We start from the raw sequence: 22,523 nt of genomic DNA on the forward strand, positions 1-22,523 counted from the left end.
GAGACCCAGGACAGAGAGGTCGGACTGGGAATGGGAGGGGGAGTTGAAGTGCTGAGCCACTAGGAGGTCAGGTAGGTTCTTGAGGACCGAGCGGAGGTGTTCGGCGAAACGATCGCCCAGCCTCCACTTAGTCTCACCGATGTAGATCAGCTGACATCTAGAGCAGCGGATGCAATAGATGAGGTTGGAGGAGATACAGGTGAACCTCTGCCGCAGTCTCCTCCCCTTCCTCAGCTCTCGGGCTGTCTCCTCCCATCCCTCAGCCCACGGGCTCCTCCTCCTCCTTTTTCCTTTCTTCTCCCCACCACCCCCCATCAGTCTGAAGGCCCAAAACGTTGCAGGTGAGTGGTAGGCTACAGAGGGAAATAATGCGAATACGAGACTCTAAAATGGGATCGCTGGAGGATAATCTAAATGGAATGATGTGCAGAGTTGGTGCGGAGAGTGTGGGCTAAAAGTATTGTTTCAATGCTGTGCAACATCGCTATGTCCACGACTCAAAGTTTCAAAGATCGTATTCTATACTTGTAACATGAGACACCAAGTATCTATGGGAACGTCCAATTTTGCAATCTTGCAGCAGAGCTTAATCTATATCTTCTATACTATTACTAAAATTCTTATCTTGACCACTTCCGGTCTGCGTTGTTTTTAAATCCGAGCAAAAATGGTACCCTATATCGCTGGGATTTTTCACCAGCTTTCTTACTGTTCTCTGCTCCAAGCCACCAAGTTTTATGCTCGATCTAGGCCTACTAGATTTCCATTTTAACTCCCCTTCCCATTCCCATACTGACCTATCTGTCCTGGGCCTCCTCCACTGCCAGAGTGAGGCTGCACGCAGATTGGAGGAACAGCATCTCATATTTTGCTTGGGTGATTCATAACCCAGTGACATGAATGTTGAATTATCCAATTTTAGACAATATCCAGAAACATCTCTCTTCCCCTCCCCTCCTTCTTCCGCATTAAAAACTTCCACAGGCCCCAACTATGTATCCCTCTTGGGCTCACACTGTCTCCATCCAACAAACAACCTCTGCCGCAAGCCCAGATTTGTCCTGTTTTTATTTTCTTGTTTCCAGTCCCCATCCCCCCTCTTCCCAGCTCCAATCAGTGTGAGGAAGCTGAAGTGTCACCTATCCATTTTCTCCACAGGTGCTGCCTGACCTGCTGAGTTACTCCAACATCTTGTGGGTACCCTTGCAACAGAGCTTAAACAGTTTCCTGTTCAAATGTCACAAAGAGTATTCTTCACAACAGGTGGCAGTCCCAACAACAAGGAACAACAAAATTGCTTGATTCTCAACCCCCAACAGAAGCCAATTCTGTCATCTCTACTGCACCTTTGGCTGAACTCAACTGATGGGACTGTTTTGCCTCAGGATTGCATCATTTCATTTCACTGATACATCATAATGCACTACAAAAGTCAAAATAACACTTCGATTTAATCTAATGAAAATTTTATTACTGAAAATAAATTAGAATCTCGATGAAACGTACACATGATTTATAGCAAGATTGCACTCCATTTCACAATAAAAGGTTCACAAAGCTAGGCAAGGTATTAACTGTTCAGCAGGACTGCAAGATTTTCCAAGCACTTCAAAAGATAGCTGTTTACTAGACCTTCAGGGGGACCTGGAAAGTAATTTGCATTTGAATTACAATGGACTATTATACAAATATGCAATATTAGCAAATTATACATTTGCTCCATTAAATAATTATCTCTGATCCCGCGGTTAGTTTGCGTTACATATCTCAATTAGACAAAACTTTATATTTCAATAGTAGTACTATTTACTTTGAAAACATATACCCATTCCTCAAGTTGGGAATCGTACTGTACAACTGTGCTGAATTGGAGGGTGGCCATAATTAACATTTCAAAGGTTATAAAATATTTTTCGTGAAGGTGGGCACCTGAAATTTGCAGTCACTCTGAATACTAGCATCCTGGATTCAGCTACAATACATAAGCTATATACTAGTTAGGAAGTGCAGCATGAGAATAAACTACAAATAACCTGTTTGACGTTCAGGAAGGAACTGCAGATGTTGGAAGATCGAAGGTACACAAAAATGCTGGAGAAACTCAGCGGGTGCAGCAGCATCTATGGAGCGAAGGAAACAGATGACGTTTCGGGCCGAAGAAGGGTTTCGGCCCGAAACGTCACCTATTTCCTTCGCTCCATAGATGCTGCTGCACCCGCTGAGTTTCTCCAGAATTTTTGTGTACCAATAACCTGTTTGATTACTAGTTTATCACCTTGGTTTGTTGGAAAAGACCTGAAGGCTTAGAATCTCACAATGAATGTAAGGTTATATTGAGCGGTGCAAAGGCAGCCTATTTGTTTTTATCCCGGGAAAAGAGAAATGATCTGATTTCAGTCTGTTCAGATGGGAGAAGGCTGCACAATTTGTCTGTCGTCTGATGGAATAGAATGTCTAGGAGAGGGGCAGATCTTGGGCTCTCACTTTCAGATTCTATTATCATCATTGTACTGCTGCACACAGGTGGCACAATACAGCTCCTGGCCAAGTGAGTTGCCAAATAAGAGCATCTGCAAAAACCTCAGTTCAGGTTCAGAATTTGTAGGTTAGCCCCTTTTGGATTCAAAGAAAAATTGCAAACTTCAATACGTCAGGACCACCAGAACTTTTCCCCGATGGGCCTGCTACCTTCGATAAGTGGTTTTTCGCTCACAGCCATGTCAGCGGTGCTCATCATTTTCATGTTAAGGGCCAGGCCCACTGCAAGCACGGAGATCCCAGATCAGCAATTCCAGCCCAGCCCCGTTCCAACTCCAGAGGAACACGTAATGGGCAGAGATACTGATAACTGTGGAAGTCAAAAAAGCTTGTTCTAGGGACGTGCAACTCAGGTTCAGGGCGAACCAAGCCAAAATAAGTTAATAACCCATCCCTAGCGGAAAATACAGAGAGTTGGATTTATAACATGGGGTTTGTTTGTTTGATCGTAAATTACTATCCCATTGTACAGATCAACAGGAATTTCACCGAGGTTACCAGCGGTGGAAGTAACCTCAGTAAATTGAACCTATATTAAACTAAATCCACATTCTTAAAAATGATCTGACAGTATATTGCTGCGGGAGGGTTAAATTAAACAATCTGCTTACTAAGGTGAGAGAAAAAGTTTCCCACGTTGAACGATACACAGTGTATCGTGAGTCTTGCGTGGGAACTTTTAAACTCAGTTGCAGGCAGCAAAGATTGTCGCTCCCTTCAATTTTGGTCCCACCTACACCTATTTTGTAGTTAGAACTTTCTGTTTCCCGGCCATGTGTGTGATCCCCTTCCCCTCCCCCTCTCCAGCTCCCCGCTCATTGCACCACTCTTTGTACTGTCTTCACCAAAGGCAAACAGTTGCCTTGCAGTCAGTGTTTTCAGAATGCTGGTCCAATTTTACCGACCACCAGGCCCACCGCACAATAGAGATTAGAGACCCTACTGCAGCATATTTAGCAAATTAAAGATCCAACTTTTTACCTCAGAATAGCAGATTAGTTTGCAGATCCAAAGATTTGGGAAAGGCATTTATGAAAGCATTTTTGTTTTCCACAAGTGACTGCAAATTTCCTCAGCATTTCTGTTGGATATATGATGTGATAAATTCCCAAACTTTGCGGCCCCATGAAAATTCTGCATCAACAGTTTGGGAAGTGGTAGAAAGGGAGACTCTAAACTACAAATAACTCTGTTTGCACTGTTCAAGAAGGAACTGCAGATGCTGGAAGATCGAAGGTACACAAAAAAGTCTCTGAAATTCTCCTTTAGACCATTGCACTTGAAACACCACTTTTAGAAGGGAGAAACTCAGCGGGTGCAGTTAGTCAACATCGGTAGTGGGGAAGGAAATGCTGACGAGTCGGGCCAAAGATGGGATAGCAGCACATTTGAAAAGTGGTGAAATTTCCTTCGACAAAGTCAGCATGGAGTTTCTCGAAATTTTTGGTAAATATGTCTGACGAATCTATAGAATTTTGGAGGATGGAAAAGTAGCGTGGATAGGGGAGAATCCACAATGATGTGGTTATATTGAGGACTTCAAAAGCAGCCTTCGACAAGGTCCCACATAAGAAGAGAAATATCTGATTTTAGTCTGTTCAGATGGCATTGGGGGCACAATTTGTTGTCGTGGATGGATAGAATGGTTAGGCAAACAGGGGCAAATCTTGGGCTGTCACTTTCAGATTCTATTTCACAATGGCACTGCTGCACACAAGTGGGGTACAGCTCCTGGCCAAGTGAGTTGCCAAATAAGAGCATCTGCAAAAAACCTCAGTTCAGGTTCAGAATTTGTAGGTTAGTCCCTTTTGGATTCAAAGAAGAATTGCAATTTCAATATTTCAGAGAAATAATACTTTTACTATTGCTTGCCTGCTGTCCTTCAATAAATCTGTTTTATAGCTTATAGACATGTCAGTGGTGCCCAACATTTTCATGTTAAGGGCCAGAATGACAATCCAAATCCCTGCTGGAGGCACTATCACCAAAAACCTGTGTTAACGTAACCAAATACTGATAACTTGGAAGTCAAAAAAGCTAGAATTTTATTAGTGACTTGGTTTCAGGTTCAGGTATCTACCAAGCAAAAATAAGTTATGCAGCAATGTCCTTATGTCAAATACATCAGTCATTGAAATTTATAACATGTGCAGCATTTAGTATAAAGCAAATTATTTCAGCTTTCATAGATCAAAAGGATTTAAGTATAGGAGCAGGGAGGTTCTACTGCAATTGTACAGGGTTTTGGTGAGACCACACCTGGAGTATTGCGTACAGTTTTGGTCTCCAAATCTGGGGAAGGACATTATTGCCATAGAGGGAGTTCAGAGAAGGTTCACCAGACTGATTCCTGCGATTTCAGGACTGTCTTATGAAGAAAGACTGGATAGACTTGGTTTATACTCTCTAGAATTTAGGAGATTGAGAGGGGATCTTATAGAAACTTACAACATTCTTAAGGGGTTGGACAGGCTAGATGCAGGAAGATTGCTACCGATGTTGGGGAAGTCCAGGACAAGGGGTCACAGCTTAAGGATAAGGGGCAAATCCTTTAAAACCGAGATGAGAAGAACTTTTTTCACACAGAGAATGGTGAATCTCTGGAACTCTCTGCCACAGAGGGTAGTTGAGGCCAGTGCATTGGCTATATTTAAGAGGGAGTTAGATGTGGCCCTTTTTGGCTACAGGGGATCAAAGGGTATGGAGAGAAGGCAGGTACGGGATACTGAGTTGGATGACCAGCCATGATCATATTGAATGGCGAACGGTGCAGGCTCGAAGGGCGAATGGCCTACTCCTGCACCTTTAATTCTCATTGCACTTGAAATTCTCTATGACCTTCCATTTTCTTAGGTTCCACTTAAATGGTCTGAATGCAAGAATAGTCTTGACATATTTTTTATGCCTTGGCGAATGGGCTACAGGTCTACTAAACTGCCACTCTAAAAAAGGGTCCCACTCTTCTGTGTTTCATTGTTTGCTGGAGCAACGCACTTGTGGGCAAATTAATTTAATTATATCAAACTACTCTCAGATAGTTATATTTCAGATAATATATCTGAAACATAATGATAATTTTATTTCAGCTAATTATTTGGGATGATAACTAAGATCTGGAGATGACCGAGTGATCAAATTATTGAATTACCAGGATAGATAAGTGCTCCTTGTCAGCTGTGATGTTGTGGCTGAGCTAGGTGTCTGCACGATAGAAGGCTGCCCAATTTCACACAATGACTGTTGCAATTTAAGCAGTTGGAGAATTAAAGATGTGATGGCCAGATGGAAGTAATCTAAACTGGGCAGTGGCATTTCCCAACTACATGGTCTAAGTTTCCATGTTATAGGTTTCAGGTTGGCCCTGAGAGAAGGCGATTTCAGGTCTGGATGTCTCAGGTATGCTGTGTGGTTGGAGCATATGCACTCTGAGATGCACTTGCTCTCATTAACAAGAACTCAATTATAAACTGGCATCAACTGTGCGTGAAACTAAGCTCTAATATTAATTTTGCCTGAATATTACAAAAGCCGCCTCTTGAAATCTCAGGATATATTTTCATTTATAACTGATGCAATTTAGGTACCCCAAATTTATGAAAAAAAATCACTTGCATGGTGATTGGATAGGTTCAGCTGTTGCATTAACTGGTACATTAAGTTAATTTCTGGTGCATTAAGTTAATTTCTTATTTTATGGCACCTAGTCTGCACCTAGAGGATTTCCATCAACAAATGTAACATAAAAAGTGCTAATTTTGTGATTGGTGTTTCTATGGTACCCCACAAATTGGTAAATCTTCAATTCCTTGCGTCAATATTTTGTATGGTATTGAAAAATAGTTGCAAATTCTAAATTATATATTTCAAAAAATACATACACATTAATCATCTATTGAGATTTGAAAAAAATCAATCTGGAATTTTAGCAAACAGATTAATTGTTACTTTAATACTTACACTTTTTAACTGAAAAGCAAGCTTCATCCACTCTCCTCTTGATTGATGGATTTTTCAGAGTCACTTTTGCCTGTAAACAACATTGACTTCAATTTGATATTGTGTAAATTATGTGATAATTATGATAGTTTTGTTAAGAGAACACAAATTAAAGCAGCCATGTTGAATAAAGGTAACATCAACAATTCTAATTTATTAAAGGAGAATAAGAATATAACGTTCTGAATACTAAAAATAATATCCAGTTATTTAATCTACTACTGACAGTGTTAAAGAAAATATTGCATGCAAAAACGTCCCTAAATATTTCAGGGTATTATAGTCATTTTTTGATATTTAAGGGGCCTAAATATCTGAGGCTCCGACACTCCGAATTATGGCATTATCATGTTTTAAAAGAGCATGACTTATTCACATTTTGGGCTAGAAATGTTATGTGCTGGATAAGAACATAGTACAGCAACAAAACTGGCCCTTCAGCCCGTTATGTGTGATGTTACTCTGCTTGTAAACAGTCTATATCTTTCCATTCCCTGCCTCTTCATTTGTCTGCCTATATGCCTCTTAGAAGTGAGCTCTACGTTGTTCATCAGTGAACTCTTTCAATTAAAAGTCTCTCCCAGCAAACAGTGATGTATAAGGTCTTGTATTTCCTTTTGCTCACTGCAGAGTACACAATGAAAAAAAATGTTTGCAGAGATATTGGAGAAAGAGAGGATTAGCATTTGGAAATACAATTGGGATGTAGATGGGGGTGTGGTGGTTAGGTGCTGGGGCACTGGAGGTCAGGTCAAGGCTTTGTGAGTTGTGTAAGTGAATTGATATGAACTGAGATTTGACAGGGGTCTAGTATTTTTCTTGCAGGACATGTGGGGATGATGCAGTGGGCGTGGAGATTCGAGTTTGATTACGGAGGGGGATGGTTGAGGGATTTCGGAGTATGGGGTGAGGAGAAGGCTGGTGATCAGGATAACTGCAGACATTTTTCATGGCTAATGCACAGCACAGTGGTCATTTCTGCTGCAGGGCTCCCCTGCAAAACATCAAACTTATTAAGCAATTGATGTTCAGATGATCTTTGTGCTAATTTAAAGAAACTTGTAACCTTGTTTAAAAGTAAGTTTATTAAAGCTGATTCATATACTGTTATGTTCCTCAAACATAACAGAAACATAGACATAGAAACATAGAAATTAGGTGCAGGAGTAGGCCATTCGGCCCTTCGAGCCGACCAAATGTAATGACCAAATGTAATGGTATGCACATCACCTTTGATTATCTAGGACGTATATTCTGCGTAAATGTTTACAACTAAACAAGTGCGAACTGACAAAGTGAAACAGGGTCATATTTCTCCTATCACCACTATATGTTTGGAGCTTTCTAATTTTACACTTCACCCGCAGATAGGAGAGATACTAAAGATCATTTCAAGTCAATAACTAAGCATAAGGATCACAATTTTCGAGTGCCTGATACGAAAATTACTTTCACCATTGCCTGCTAGATGATGTCTTACAGGAAGCTATCAGCTTGCAGTGCTCACAAACATGAGACCATGCCACTCAGGAACAGTTCTGATGTGTGGTTTAAAATAAAAATATATAACGGTTGATTTCTTCCAACTCACATCCCCAAGCAATGAGAAATGAATGGCAGTGTGTATGTCACATGATTTCATAACACAGTTGCTTTGTTCAACATTAATATTCCATACAAATCGGCAAAGATTAAATCAAGGATGAGATGCATTTTTCAGTTAAGAGTAAAAACAAGTAAAAACTGCAGATGATGGTTTACAAAAATAGACTAAGTGCTGGAGTAACTCAGTGTGTCAGGCAGCATCCCTGGAGAACATGATTGACTGATGGTCAATCATTCTGAAGAAGAGTCCCAACCCAAAACATCACCTATCCATGTTCTCCAGAGATGCCTCAAACCCACTGTGTTACAACAGCACTGTGCATCTTTTTATCCACATGATGGAACTCAAGATTAAAATCACAGTGCAGATATTCAAAGGAACACTCACCTTCTGATAGTTGTGAAGCAAAGCCCAGAGAGCTGAGGCTCCAATAGTCTGAACCAAAGGATTCTCATTTTCGAGACAAGCAGCAAATATTGACACAGTTTTACCTGGGAACAGAAGGGGAAAGTGCATGGTGGTTATTCTTTTCCATGTAACTACGCAAAATACACATTTTATGCAGATTTAGTACCAAACAATTATTTTAGAGTAAGTGCTATGAAACAAAAAGTAAAGCATGCTGGTGCCAATCATTAACGAATAACACTTGCAGCTAAAAGCATTATTTGGCTGAAGAGGTATTGTGTACTTAGTTGCTTTGATAATCTGCTACACTTGGCTTTAAAAACAACCTTCTAAAGTACAGAGTTCTCAAGGGAATTGAGATAAATGGGCACATGATTAAGGAAACTGGACTCTGCACCGTAGTGGAATTCAATAGTATTTTATCACATTGTAATGCTTGAAATACTTGAAGTGAATAATTTTCAGAACAGTGTCTAATAGCCTAAATCGTGCATCAACACTTGAAACATCGTAATCAAATCTTGGGTCTTTCTTGAATTTCCTTCTCACATCATTAATTTGTTATAATGTGCAGGAAAGTAATCACATTGTTCACTGTCCAAATTCAATACATGAATGAGAAATGTAAAGCTATTAGAAAATTTATATGCAGTAACATTCTTACTGTACAATCATGACTAGGTTTAATGCTATAGTGCCAAGTCTGAAGTGAAGTCTAAGGCTTGCAATGAATGGGGGAGGAAGAGTAGGAGTGAGCTTCAGTCAGGGTCTCTGATAGGTTTGACTTGGCGAGATAAACTTATTTGTGCCCTGATCTATGTTAGATTTTTTTTAGCACTCTGCTATATCAGTACACATACATCTCAAGAAACTGGAGCACAATCTCAGAAAATGATACCACACATTTTAAAGCTACAAGCCTAGCGCAAGAAATGAAAATGTTCAGTTTAAAAGCTAATCACAAGTTTCAAAGCAACAACATTATTCTGGCAAGATAGTTTTTTAATGCTTTCCTGGAGAATTCAAAGGTGAAAAGCTATAAAATCAGAGGATTGCAAAATGAAATCAAAGCACACAGAAAACAATCTTCGGACCATCATACTCGCACTGACTTTTTGGAAGTTCCAACTGAACAGTTTCTTTGCATGGCTCTTTCTGTTAGCCTCAAATGTACTAATTCCTCACAGTAATTGGAGAACAACTCTGTTTATAAAATGTCAACAGTTGCTCTGCATAATTACTTCTGCCCCTGTCCCACTTAGGAAACCTGAACAGAAACCTCCGGAGACCTTGCGGCCCACCCAAGGTTTCCGTGAGGTTCCCGGAGGTTTTTGTCACTCTCCCTAATGGTGAAAAGTGGTTTCTGCATAGTCGAGTTCCTGCGATTATTTAAAAAAAACAAAAAAAAACGGCCTCGGCTAAAAATAGGTTTGGTCGAAGCCAGTGGAGTGGGGTCGCTATTTACTTACAGGCAGTCGAAGGCAATCTCCTTCGCTGGCTGGCCATTTAGATTGGCTCATTGGAGTTTTCAGCAAAGATATATAGGATCTTTGGTTTTCAGGACCTAGAAGATCCACCGGAAGGTAAAATGCCCGCTAACTTTATTAAACTTCTTAAAACTCTCTCCACTCCTTCTCCCCCCTTCTCTCTCCCCTTCTCTGTCCTTCTCTCCCCTTCTGACAGAGGCCCAAGAGCCATTGGAGCGGTTGCAGAGGGTGGAGCTACGTCGGAGCGGTGAGTTTAAAACCTGATCGCGGGGCTTTCCTTTACAGAGGCCCAGGAGCCGTTGCAGAGGGAGGAGCCCAACTCTGTAACGTTCCATTTGCATTTCAAAACAAGTGGGCTTGAGGAAGCCGCTGATTGGTGGAAGCAGACAAGAGGGAGCAGCTGATTGGGAATCAGATCCCAGCTGATTTCTTCCAGCACTTTATATTTTATCCAGGGTAAGGGGAGAGTGCCAGGGCAGTTTACTGTTCTGGATGTCAGATGTGGGAGGTCATGGAGTCTGATAGCCTTCCAGACGTCCACATCTGCGCCAGGTGCGTCGAGATGGGGCTCCTAAGGGACCGTGTTAGGAACCTGGAGCAGCAGTTCAATGACCTCCGTCTGGTCAGGGAGAGCGAGGAAGTCATAGAGGAGTTATAGAGAGGTGGTCACTCCAAGACCACAGGAGCTACGTAGGCAAGTGGGTCACGGTTAGGAGGGGCAAGGGGCAGAGGCAGGGACTAGAGAGTACCTTACTGTACACCTTCTGTACCTTGCTGTACACGGGCTGTACACCTTGACAATAAGTACTCCTGTTTGAGTACTGTTGGGGGGGGGGGGGGGGGGGGGGGGGGGGGGGGCCTACCTGGGGGTAGCAACAGCAGCTGGGCCTCCGGTACAGAGACCGGTCCTGCTGCACAGAAGGGTAAGGAAAAGAAGAGGAGGGCAGTAGTAATAGGGAACTCTATAGTTAGGGGCGACTCTGTGGACGCGGTCGGGAGACCCGGGTGGTAGTTTGCCTCCCTGGTGCCAGGGTCTGGGATGTGTCTGAACGTGTCCAAGATATCCTGAAATGGGAGGGAGAGGAGCCCGAGGTCGTGGTACATATAGGTACCAATGACATAGGTATTTGGGCAAGAGTGACCATAATATGGTTGAGTTCTTCATTAGGATGGAGAGTGACAGTGTTCATTCAGAAACAAGGGTCCTGAACTTAAAGAAAGGTAACTTTGAGGGTATGAGACGTGAATTGCCCAACATTGACTGCCAATTGATTCTTAAAGGGTTGACGGTGGATATGCAATGGAATGCATTTAAAGACTGCATGGATGAACTAAAACAATTGTTCATCCCAGTTTGGCAAAAGAATAAATCAGGGAAGGTAGTGCATCCGTGGATAACAAGGGAAATCAGGAATAGTATCAAAACAAAAGATGAAGCATACAAATTAGCCAGAAAAAGCAGCCTACCAGAGGACTGGGAGAAATTGAGAGTCCAGCAGAGGAGGACAAAGGGCTTAATTAGGAAAGGGAAAATAGATTATGAAAGAAAACTGGCAGGGAACATAAAAACTAACTGCAAAGGTTTTTACAGATACGTGAAGAGAAAGAGATTAGTTAAAACAAATGTAGGTCCCTTGCAGTCAGAAACAGGTGAATTGATCATGGGGAACAAGGACATGGCAGACCAATTGAATAACTACTTTGGTTCTGTCTTCACTAAGGAAGACATAAATAATCTGCTGGAAATAGCAGGGGACCGGGGGTCAAATGAGATGGAGGAACTGAGTGAAATCCAGGTTAGCCGGGAAGTGGTGTTAGGTCAAATGAGATGGAGAAACTGAGTTTTATTTATTTAGCGAATGCAAAGTCCTTTAGCCAAGCAGTTGCCTCTTGATTTGCTTTATGAAGTTTGCTGTATGAAGGGTGACAAGTCCTCCTTTGAGTCTTTGTTGAGGCATGCTTCAATGATGTGTTGCATTGTTTGCTGCTCTCCACAAGCACACCGTGGGGTTGGTCTGCGGGGGGGGGGGGGTGAGAGGAACTGAGTGAAATACAGGTTAGCCGGGAAGTGGTGTTAGGTAAATTGAATGGATTAAAGGCCGATAAATCCCCAGGGCTGGATAGGCTGCATCCCAGAGAACTTAAGGAAGCAGCCCCAGAAATAGTGGATGCATTAGTGATAATTTTTCCAAAACTCTTTAGATTCTGGAATAGTTCCTGAGGTTTGGAGGGTAGCTAAAGTAACCCCACTTTTTAAAAAGGGAGGGAGAGAGAAAACGGGGAATTACATACCAGTTAGTCTAACGTCGGTAGTGGGGAAACTGCTAGAGTCAGTTATTAAAGATGGGATAGCAGCATATTTGGAAAGTGGTGAAATCATTGGACAAAGTCAGCATAGATTTACGAAAGGTAAATCATGTCTGATGAATCTCATGGAATTTTTTGAGGATGTAACTACTACAGTGGATAAGGGAGAACCAGTGGATGTGTTATATCTGGACTTTCAGAAGGCTTTCAACAAGGTCCCACATAAGAGATTAGTATACAAACTTAAAGCACACGGTATTGGGGGTTCAGTATTGATGTGGATAGAGAACTGGCTGGCAGACAGGAAGCAAAGAGTAGGAGTAAATGGGTCCTTTTCACAATGGTAGGCAGTGACTAGTGGGGTACCGCAAGGCTCAGTGCTGGGACCCCAGCTATTTACAATATATATTAATGATTTGGACGAGGGAATTGAATGCAACATTTCCAAGTTTGCGGATGACACAAAGCTGGGGGGCAGTGTTAGCTGTGAGGAGGATGCTAGGAGGCTGCATGGTGACTTGGATAGGCTGGGTGAGTGGGCAAATGCATGGCAGATGCAGTATAATGTGGATAAATGTGAGGTTATCCACTTTGGTGGCAAAAACAGGAAAGTAGACTATTATCTAAATGGTGGCCGATTAGGAAAAGGGGAGATGCAACGCGACCTGGGTGTCATGGTACACCAGTCATTGAAAGTAGGCATGCAGGTGCAGCAGGCAGTGAAGAAAGCGAATGGTATGTTGGCATTCATAGCAAAAGGATTTGAGTATAGGAGCAGGGAGATTTTACTGCAGTTGTACAGGGTCTTGGTGAGACCACACCTGGGGTATTGCGTACAGTTTTGTCCTCCAAATCTGAGGAAAGACATTCTTGCCATAGAGGAAGTACAGAGAAGGTTGACCAGACTGATTCCTGGGATGTCAGGACTTTCAGATGAAGAAAGACTGGATAGACCCGGCTTGTACTCGCTAGAATTTAGAAGCTTGAGGGGGGATCTTATAGAAACTTACAAAATTCTTAAGGGGTTGGACAGGCTAGATGCATGAAGATTGTTCCCGGTGTTGAGGAAGTCCAGAACAAGGGGTCACAGTTTAAGGATAAAGAGGAAATCCTTTAGGACTGAGATGAGAAAAACATTTTTTACACAGAGAGTGGTGAATCTCTGGAACTCCCTGCCACAGAAGATAGCTGAGGCCAGTTCATTGGCTATATTTAAGAGGGAGCTAGATGTGGCCCTTGTGGCTAAAGGGATCGGGGTGTGGAGAGAAGGCAGATACGGGATACTGAGTTGGATGATCAGCCATGATCATATTGAATGGCGGTGCAGGCTCGAAGGGCCGAATGGCCTACTCCTGCACCTATTTACTATGTTTCTTTCCCCTTCTCTCCCTCCCTCCCGTGCTCTCCAAAGGACTTACCGTGCTCTGTGGCAGCCGTTTACCTTCCTCTTCATCGCACACAGCGCTCCTCCGCTGTCCCTGGCCCCCACCTTCGCGGTGTGTGTGTGTGTGTGTGTGTGTGTGTGTGTGTGTGTGTGTGTGTGTGCGCGCGGTCGGTAGCAAAGATCCTGTAGGATGTTTGGTCAGTAGATTCAGCTCATGCTCCGGTCGAGGCTTTTCAGGCAAGTGACCAAAACCTCTGGCGACTCAGGGAAACCTTGGGTTGGGCGCAAGGTCACCAGAGGTTTCCGTTCAGGTTTCCCAAGTGGGACAGGGGCTTTATTTAACCGAATTTGCAATTGGGCATTCTAAACAAGTTTCCTACAGCCTTGTTGTAGTTTTGTCTGGAGTCTAAAACACAGTGACTACAAAGCCTACATGACCTATTCAGGGTCACCAAACGCATTGGAGATAACGTGTCAATGTAGCGGCACCGAGTGGTGGTTTGGGACAGTTCGAACCCTCGTTATTGATTGGCTTCATTACGTGACCACGGGGGTTTGATCGCAGGCGTTCTAGTCAGTCATCAGCGCTCTTCCCAGCCGCAGGAGCTATTACAGTGTTAGCTGACCAGGCACGCATGTACTGGGCTTCATTATCATTTTTGTTTGGCAATAAAAATTATTTAACTCAACCTGCCTGTCTCGCTAAAGTGGTGACCCCGCTGGTCCGAATGTTTTTTGGATCTTTAAAAGGAACGCCACCGAGAACCTCAACCCCCAGCCTGCCCAGCAAAACGCGGTTGCCCTGAAACTACCTACGGAACAGCGTCAAGTGTTGTTCGCCCACGTTGAAGCTCAATTTGAACTCAGCAACATCGTCGCAGATGCCACCCGTTACTTCTACGTGGTGGGGGTGCTCGGTCAAGAGACTGCCACCCGATTGTTGCCGTACCCACAAAATCCACCTGCGTTCGACAGAGTATGAATGTCTCCAAGCGCTGCTGCTCCGCACTTTCGGGCTCAGTCGCTGCGATCGTGCGACCCGCCTGTTACACACAGACGGCCTCGTCGATCGTAAGCCGTCCGCGCTGATGAGCGAGATGCTCGCTCTTATGGATGGCCACCAGCCCTGCCAGCTGTTCGAGCAGGCCTTCCTCGAGCAAATGCCCGACAACCTCCTGCTTCTCGCTGGGTCAGATTTCGCCGACCCCCCGCAGCTCGCTGAACGGGCCGACTAGCTGTGGCTCGCCAAACAGCAGGACCATCTGCTGGGTGTCCGCACCTTTGCACCAGCAGCCTCGCAGGGACGTACAGCCCTCCGCTGCTGCAGTCGACGGCCGGAGACGTCAGTAAGCGGCAGAGGTGCTACCACCACCAATGCTGGGGTGCAGAGGCCCACCAATGCCGCACCTCCTGCTCGTTTTCGGGAAACGCCTCGGCCGACTACCAGTAGAGGCCAGAACCATCGTCTCTACGTCCGGGATCGTCATTCCAGACTTCTCTTCCTGGTGGACACCGGGGCTGAGCTGAGCATCATTCCTCCGTCTGGGCGCGATACTTGTGCTGGTAAGCATGGTCCCGCTCTCACCGCCGTCAACGGCAGCCCCTTCCGTACCTATGGCACTCGGACCCTTTCCCTCGTCCTCGACTCCCGCTGTTACTCGTGGGCCTTTACTACTGCAGACGTTTCCCAGCTGTTGCTGGGCGTGATTTTCTGCTGGCTTTTTCTCTACTGGTAGACGTGCGGGGCCGGCGCCTTGTTCCTCCGGAGTCCCCCCGGCCCACGCCATCACGGCCCGCAGTTCCCTCCGACCCGCACCTCGGATCTGTGACGGATGTGGGTGGGGCATATGCTCCCATACTGGCTGAATTCCCGGAGCTTCTGACCCCTCGTTTTCACGCGGCCGCCCCTAAGCATGGGGTGGTCCATCATATTCTTACTGCCGGCCCCCCACTGCATGCACGGGCGCGCAGGCTCCCGCCCGGCAAGCTGCGTCTCACCAAGGAGGAGTTCCGACAAATGGAGGACATGGGGATTGTGCAGCGCTCAAACAGCCCGTGGGCATCCCCATTACATATAATCCCTAAAGAAGGTGGGGGGTGGAGACCGTGTGGGGATTACCGCCGCCTGAACGCTGTCACGATCGCGGATCGTTATCCAGTCCCGCACATTCAGGACTTCACGGCTCACTTGGACGGTGGATCTGGTGCGCGGCCACCACCAGATTCCCGCCCACACTGATGATGTGCCCAAGACCGCCATCATCACCCCGTTGGGTTGAAGAACGCCGCGCAGGCTTTCCAGTGGTTAATGGATTTGGTGGGTTGAGGGCTGGATTTTGTGTTTGTGTACCTGGATGACATTCTGGTCGCCAGCCGCTCCCACCAGGAACACTGCGCGCACCTGCGGGCGCTGTTCCAGCGGCTTAAGGACCACGGGCTGGTTATCAACCCCCGACAAATGTCAGTTTGGGCTCCGCTCCATTTCCTTCCTGGGAAACCATGTCACCTCACAGGGTGCTGCACCTCTTCCCGCTGAGGTGGTGTCTCGCTAAATCACAATGATTCATGTTAGGCTTTAACCTCTGTTCGGCAAGAGAAATTTGCCCATTGTTGTGGGCTAATGTTAGAAGTCTCTATACACAAAATAAGATGCAATTTTAGAATGTACATTTAAATATAATGCCCAAAGTGTGACCAATACTCAGAAGTACTCAAAATTATATTATGTGAATCATTAAATGTTTCTTTAAAAGGGCATGAAATAATTTATAAGTGTGTTCTAAGCAATTATGTTATTACCCAAATATTCACCAAAAATAACTTACCATTAGCTAAAATCTTTGGCTTGTTAGCTGGATGGAAGCAAACATTGTGAAGAACAAGCAGTGCTGTGGGTTGGTTGTTCTTGCACTTTTGCTGGGACATTGTTGCCAATAGCTCCAAACTACCTTTCATCTTCAGAATCATCTGCTGTCCCTCATCACCAAAAGACAAATTCAGCAACAGCTTCAGCCAAAGCATTGCCAAATTGCTTACTTGTTTTCCTGCTGCCTTCGGTAATGGCAGAGAAAGGAAGTTCTGCAAGAAATTGCTCTGTAATAAAGATTAGATGCACACATGAGCTGATGTCCTCATCTTGATGATGAGAAACACTATTGGCATCGACATTTAAAATATTACCAGCTTCAATGGCTACCTGAAGTAAGTTTCACATTTTAGCTTGCTAAGTGATGATTTACAAATTAAAATGCAAATTACAACACAAACCATTTCATTTAAAAGATGCAATGTATATACATTTTATGCTGATTGGATACTTTTCAGTGCAAAGCACAATTTTTCACATCAACACATTAAGGGAAATATTTGTTTCCGCTAATAGCTAGACATTTTGCTGGAGAGCCATGGAGCTCAGACGATAGCTGCTCTGACTCGTTCAGAAAGCACCAAGACATGAGAATTGATATTCTTTTTAAATAATATTTTATGATTTTATAATAGATGCCAAATCTGTCAGTCATTTTGAAATACAATGCAAGACAAGAATGTAGCTGGAAAAGATTGAATGCTTTTGTCCTTTCACTCCCGCTGAGTAACTAGTCATTAACATCAAAACACCCTGATCTCTTGGCCACAGTCTGCCAGCAATGATACTAAATACATCTCAGTAGAAGATAGACATTCCCATTTTAAGTGCCTCCCTCTTGCTTCCACCAGCATTTAGGCTTACTGACTAAATTCACAAAAAAGCTGCAGTTTAATCTAGTTTACTCTTATGGGTCTGTCCCACTTAGGCAATTTTTCAGCGGACTGCCGACGACTGCCTGAAAAACCGGGAACCGCAACGGCGACTGGCAGAGTGGAACACACACTGACACACACACACACACACACACCAGCGGCAAGGAACACTTCACAGGCGGGGGCCAGGGCAAGTGGGGGAGCGCTGTCTGAAATTCACATGGTACAAAGCCAAGGTGATACAGACAACACGCCACGGTGAACAGGAAGGTTGGCGCTGTAATTAAGACGGCTAACACAGTGTATGGTAAGTCATTTAAATGATCTGATGGTGGGATGAGGGGGATAGGTGGGGTTGGGGGGGGGTCTACAGAGAGAGGAGTGGAGACAAATTTTGCTGAAGCAGCCAGACAGCTTTTAATAAGCCAGAGATACACAGCTGTGATGTTAGGCAGACATTTAACATTACCGGTCGGTTATCCTTGGTTCTGAAAACTACTGTTTGTGTTATTTTTCCCCAATGAACCAATGAAAATGACCGGTCAGTAAAGGCGATTACCTAAACCTACCTACAACTACCTACAACTCAAGGCGACAAATTGGCCAGGGAGTTACTGAGGGAACGGTCTCTGTGGAAAGCCGAAAGTGGGAGGAAATGGGAAGATGTGTCCAGTGGTGGGATCCTGTTGGAGTTGGCAAAAATATCAGTGGATTATATGTTGTATGTGATGGCTGGTTGGGTGGAAGGTGAGGACAAGGGGGACTCTGTCCTTGTTAGAAGTGGGGGGATGGGGAGTGAGAACGGAACTATGAGATATAGAGGAGACCCTGGTGAGAGCCTCATCTGTAGTCGAAGAGAGGAACCCCCGTTTCCTTAAGAATGAGGACATCTCCGATGCCCTGGTTCAGAACACCTCATCCTGGGTGCAGATGCGGCGTAGATGGAAGAATTAGGAGTAGGGGATAGAGTCCTTACAGGAAGCAGGGTGGGAAGAAGTGTAGTCCAGATAGCCATGGGAGTCAGACCCTAGCAATTACTATTTTCAGGACATTGTCAGAAAGTTTTACAATTGCCACATTCCAAATCTCTATATGCAGGAAAACTAGTCTATATGGTAACCCATGGAACTGACATTTTTCTAACCTTTCCAACCCTTCTCCAAATCGAGTGATTCTGGCACCGTGGCAATTTATTATATCCCAGTTGACCAAATTTCCATTCATGTTTAATTTATTCAAATATTATAGACGTGAATTGCTAAACAATTTGTCTCCTGTGAGACTTTGGTATATGTGCACAAATATATCTCTTCTATTTCCTTCACTTACCCATTCTTCAGAAAATGACATCCACGTGACAATGATGAGCCGCCAAGAAATCCATAATGACAGTCCTTATCTATTCTGTACGATTCCAAACACTTGTTATTTTTACCTTGAATTATGGCTGTTTAGAATTTTGCTTTAGCTGTCCCATCACCTATTTAATCTTTCTCTTTGCGAACAAAGTATTATGTTGACCATATTCCAGTTTCCCAGCCTAAAACATTGTAATCAGAGCTGCAGTTGCTTTCTATGATCGCTGGTGACTTATTCACTAAATTATACTTCCCAAGTCCATTGATTCTAATACATTAAATACATTTTTAAAACAATTTCAGTAATGTCAAGATTTACGTAACGCTGTTGTTTGATTATACCAAAACATTACTAACCTTCTGTAAAATGCCTTTACACTCGTGGGACATAACTAAGTTGGAGAGCACAGCAAAAGCCAATTGTTGAATGCTATGATTGTCGTGCATCTTCTGCAAGGCTTGCTTCATGATCATATGGACAAGGGCGTTCCCCCCAACTCCTTTCTGTGATGGATGAGGCATTAATTGTCCTCCAGTTCCACAACACAGGGAAGCACATGCTGAAAATGCCAATTTGGAAATTGAGCAAGATCTCATAATTCAGATATCAATTTCAAATGGATAATATATAAACACAGAATACTTATAATTAGCAAAATATTCAAATACTTCTACCGTGGCCAACTTTGATTAAAAAGCAGGAAAAAACCTAATTGCTTCAAACACTGAAACATCAACCAGCATTGTAGGTACAGTATATTCAGCAAAAGAGTCAAAGATTACATTCTAGATACCAATCCAGAGTATTGGCTACTAGTCAGTTGATTCAATAATGTTCAGGATATTAATGGCAAGGGATGGGTGCAGGGAATGTGACTATTCCTGAAATGTTAAAGTGTCGAGTTTATGATCTGTTTTACTAGAAATTCCCAATAAATGTACTGGTAAAAAACAAGGAACTGCAAATGCGGGTTTCCACAAAAGGACACAAAGTCAGGCAGCATCTCTGGATAGCATGGCGAGGTGATGTTTCGGGTTGGGATCTTCTTTAGACTGATTGTAGGGAGGGGGAAGACAGCTGGAAGAGAGGTGAGGCAGGGCAAAGCATGCCAGGTAATTAGTGGATACAGGCAAGGGGAATTTTTGAGCAGACGGTTGGAGCAAAGGCCAGCGATAAAAGCAGAAGGTGCGAGGCAGGATCGAAGAGTTGTGAACTGTGAAGCCAAAGGAAGGAATGTAGGTGGGGTGGGGGAGGTGAGGAATAGATGGGGGGAAGGAAGAGAAAAGGAGATTAAGGGGGAGAAAGGGAGGTTTGGGGGAGGAAGGAGGGGAGGTTGTTAAAGGTTAACCCAAATTGGAGAATTTGAATATTCCTACCGAAAGCCAAGCGTAATATGAGCCGTTGCTCCAGTTTGTATCTGGCCTCACTCTGGCAATAGAGGCAGCTCAGGACAGACATGTATATGCCTATTAGACATGTCCCACATGTGCATGGTGCGAATGTTACAGTATTACTGAATACTACTCATGTCTTGGTGTACTTATCAGCGAAGTTTTGAATGGAATGCAATCATCAGTGAATGTCCCGATTTCCAACTATGATGGAAGAAAGACCATGGATGAAGCAACCCATGAAGAAGGTACAAGAACTTCTGCATCAATGTCCTGGGATGATTACTCTCCAAAAATGTACTAGGTAAAATTGCAGCCAGCAAATAAATCGTCCTGATTCCTCTCAGACTCTCGATTCATTTTGATTTTTACTCGGATTCTTGATGCATTCCCAACCAAATACCTGTGGAATTTAGTTTCTTGTTGTCCATTTTAGTGTGAGGTTGCCTCAAGATCCGGAATCACATTAACCTACTGAGTTTTGATGAGTTAAGGGCCTGTCCCACAAGCATGTGACTCCATGCGGCAAGCGCGACCTAAAGGGCCTGTCCTATGAGCATGCGACTGCATGCGGCAAGCGCGACCTAACGTGGTCGCTTGAGCCATACGGCCTCCGGTCCCACTTCGATCGCCGGAGCGTATGGAGTTGTGCGGAGCTGGTCCCGACATCGCGCGGGGCTCCGAAAAACTGACTGTGTTCAAAAATTCCGCGTGGCAACGGCCTACCAGCCCGCAGCCGCCTCGACGCCATACGTCACGCGCGAACTTCCCACGGACTTCGCTCGAACTTCATGTCACTCACTCGACCTCCGCGCGGCTCCCGCTTCTGGTTTGGTCGCGCTTGCCGCATACAGTTGCATGCTGGTGGGACCGGCCCTTTAGGTCGCGCTTGCCGCATGCAGGTCGCATGCTCGTGGGACAGGCCCTTTAGCGATTGATAAGTGCGGCTTGATGTCACTGCCGCTAACCCTTTGTGCTACTCTTTGAGATTAAAGGGGCAGGATGCATCTATCCCTGCTTTTGAGGGTAGGACATAGATTGACATTTTGTTATCTGTCACGTGGAGACGAAGTTAACTATACATGAATACCTGGGCTGTCTGCATAGTTAGTTCTGGAGCACACGTCGTTAGCAGCACAGTTAAGATTTTTTGTCAGGTTTTATGACCTTTGCTGTATCCAGTTTTCTCAGGCATTTACTAATAATATGGAAGTGAGTGGTTGGCCAAAGAAGCTTGGCAAGTCAGCCATCTTTTCAGAAAGACCCTTTCCCGACGGGCCGCGGCTGTGGACTGGGAACGCGGCTAGAGGCCTTTATCGAGACGCCGCGGCCTCGATGCCTCCTGGATCACCGCGTAGATGCCCGGGTCGGGGCCCGGCCGGGTCCTCGTGGGTAGAAGCACGGGTCGGGTGAAGCGGCCGACGGAGCCTGTGGCTGTGGCCCGGGTCGACACCATGGAGGCGTGGAGTGGGGACATTGAAAGCGGTGAAGCCTCGCAACAATGGGGCCTTGGTGGAGGAGAAGCCTCGCGGCAGCGGCGATGTCTCGCGGGTCGACGGCCAATGAGAGCGTGAAGGACCACCATGGGAGAGGAAGAACAATGGATGACCAGGCTATGGAGGACCGTCGTGAGGGGAAGAACAATGGAGGGCCCAGCGTGGGGGAACCGCCCTGAGGGAGGGGGGAGAACAATGGACAATGGGGGGGCGAGGCGGGGAGACAAAGGACAATGGGGACCCGGCATGGCGGAACTGCTGGGGGAGGATGACAAAAGGGGGAGCTGCCGTGCTTTGTAACTTTGTCAGTGCCGTGGGTGGCTGCTATTTGTATACATTGCGTATACAAGCAAAGAATCTCACTGTGCCCAGTCACATGTGACACTAAAGTATTCCTATTCATTCTGTTCTCAGTCGCTGGATGCCACCAGTGCTGAAGATTGTGATGTTGTGGCCAATTTACACTCTATCTCTTTGAGACCAATATCTTTTTCCTGATGTTAAATACCCCAAACTGAATGTAGTTAATGTCTGATCATGCTGTAAGAATGAGGTATCACTATTGAGAAGGGATAGAATTGAAAACTGATGTATGAGAACAGGCTTTTTAATTAGATTGTTGTACCTATACAGTAGGTTTAAGCAATCCTCAGTGGCAGATTGTATTAACATACAATCCTCCTAAGCATTGCCTGCAGTTTACTATTTCCAAATTTGTATTCATTTGTTCAAAATATACAATATCCCACAGAAAATCATTTGGGCAATCCTCCAAATCAAAGTCCATTCCACAACATCTGTTGCCTAACT

General features: G+C 44.6%; 2 protein-coding genes across 2 annotated transcripts in view; one reads left to right on the forward strand and one right to left on the reverse strand.

The window, feature by feature from the left end:
• Positions 1-1,000: 1,000 nt before the first annotated feature.
• The window catches only part of rttn (rotatin), a 221,600-nt gene continuing 200,077 nt past the window's right edge, over positions 1,001-22,523 (reverse strand). The window contains exons 45-49 of the mRNA XM_055634871.1: positions 19,183-19,385; positions 16,552-16,819; positions 8,528-8,631; positions 6,496-6,565; positions 1,001-1,644 (exon numbers count right to left, since the gene is read on the reverse strand). Of these exons, the coding sequence (XP_055490846.1) occupies positions 1,571-1,644; positions 6,496-6,565; positions 8,528-8,631; positions 16,552-16,819; positions 19,183-19,385 (719 nt within the window). The 3' untranslated portion in view covers positions 1,001-1,570. The remainder of the gene's footprint in view (positions 1,645-6,495; positions 6,566-8,527; positions 8,632-16,551; positions 16,820-19,182; positions 19,386-22,523) is intronic.
• On the forward strand, positions 11,003-13,448 carry LOC129696738 (uncharacterized). Its single transcript, XM_055634872.1, has 2 exons — positions 11,003-11,831; positions 12,092-13,448. The coding sequence occupies exons 1-2, from the start codon at positions 11,184-11,186 to the stop codon at positions 12,254-12,256; spliced, it is 813 nt and encodes a 270-aa protein (XP_055490847.1). The 5' UTR covers positions 11,003-11,183; the 3' UTR covers positions 12,257-13,448.

The sequence above is a fragment of the Leucoraja erinacea genome, chromosome 4 (assembly GCF_028641065.1).
Source record: "Leucoraja erinacea ecotype New England chromosome 4, Leri_hhj_1, whole genome shotgun sequence".
Lineage (NCBI taxonomy): Eukaryota > Metazoa > Chordata > Chondrichthyes > Rajiformes > Rajidae > Leucoraja > Leucoraja erinaceus.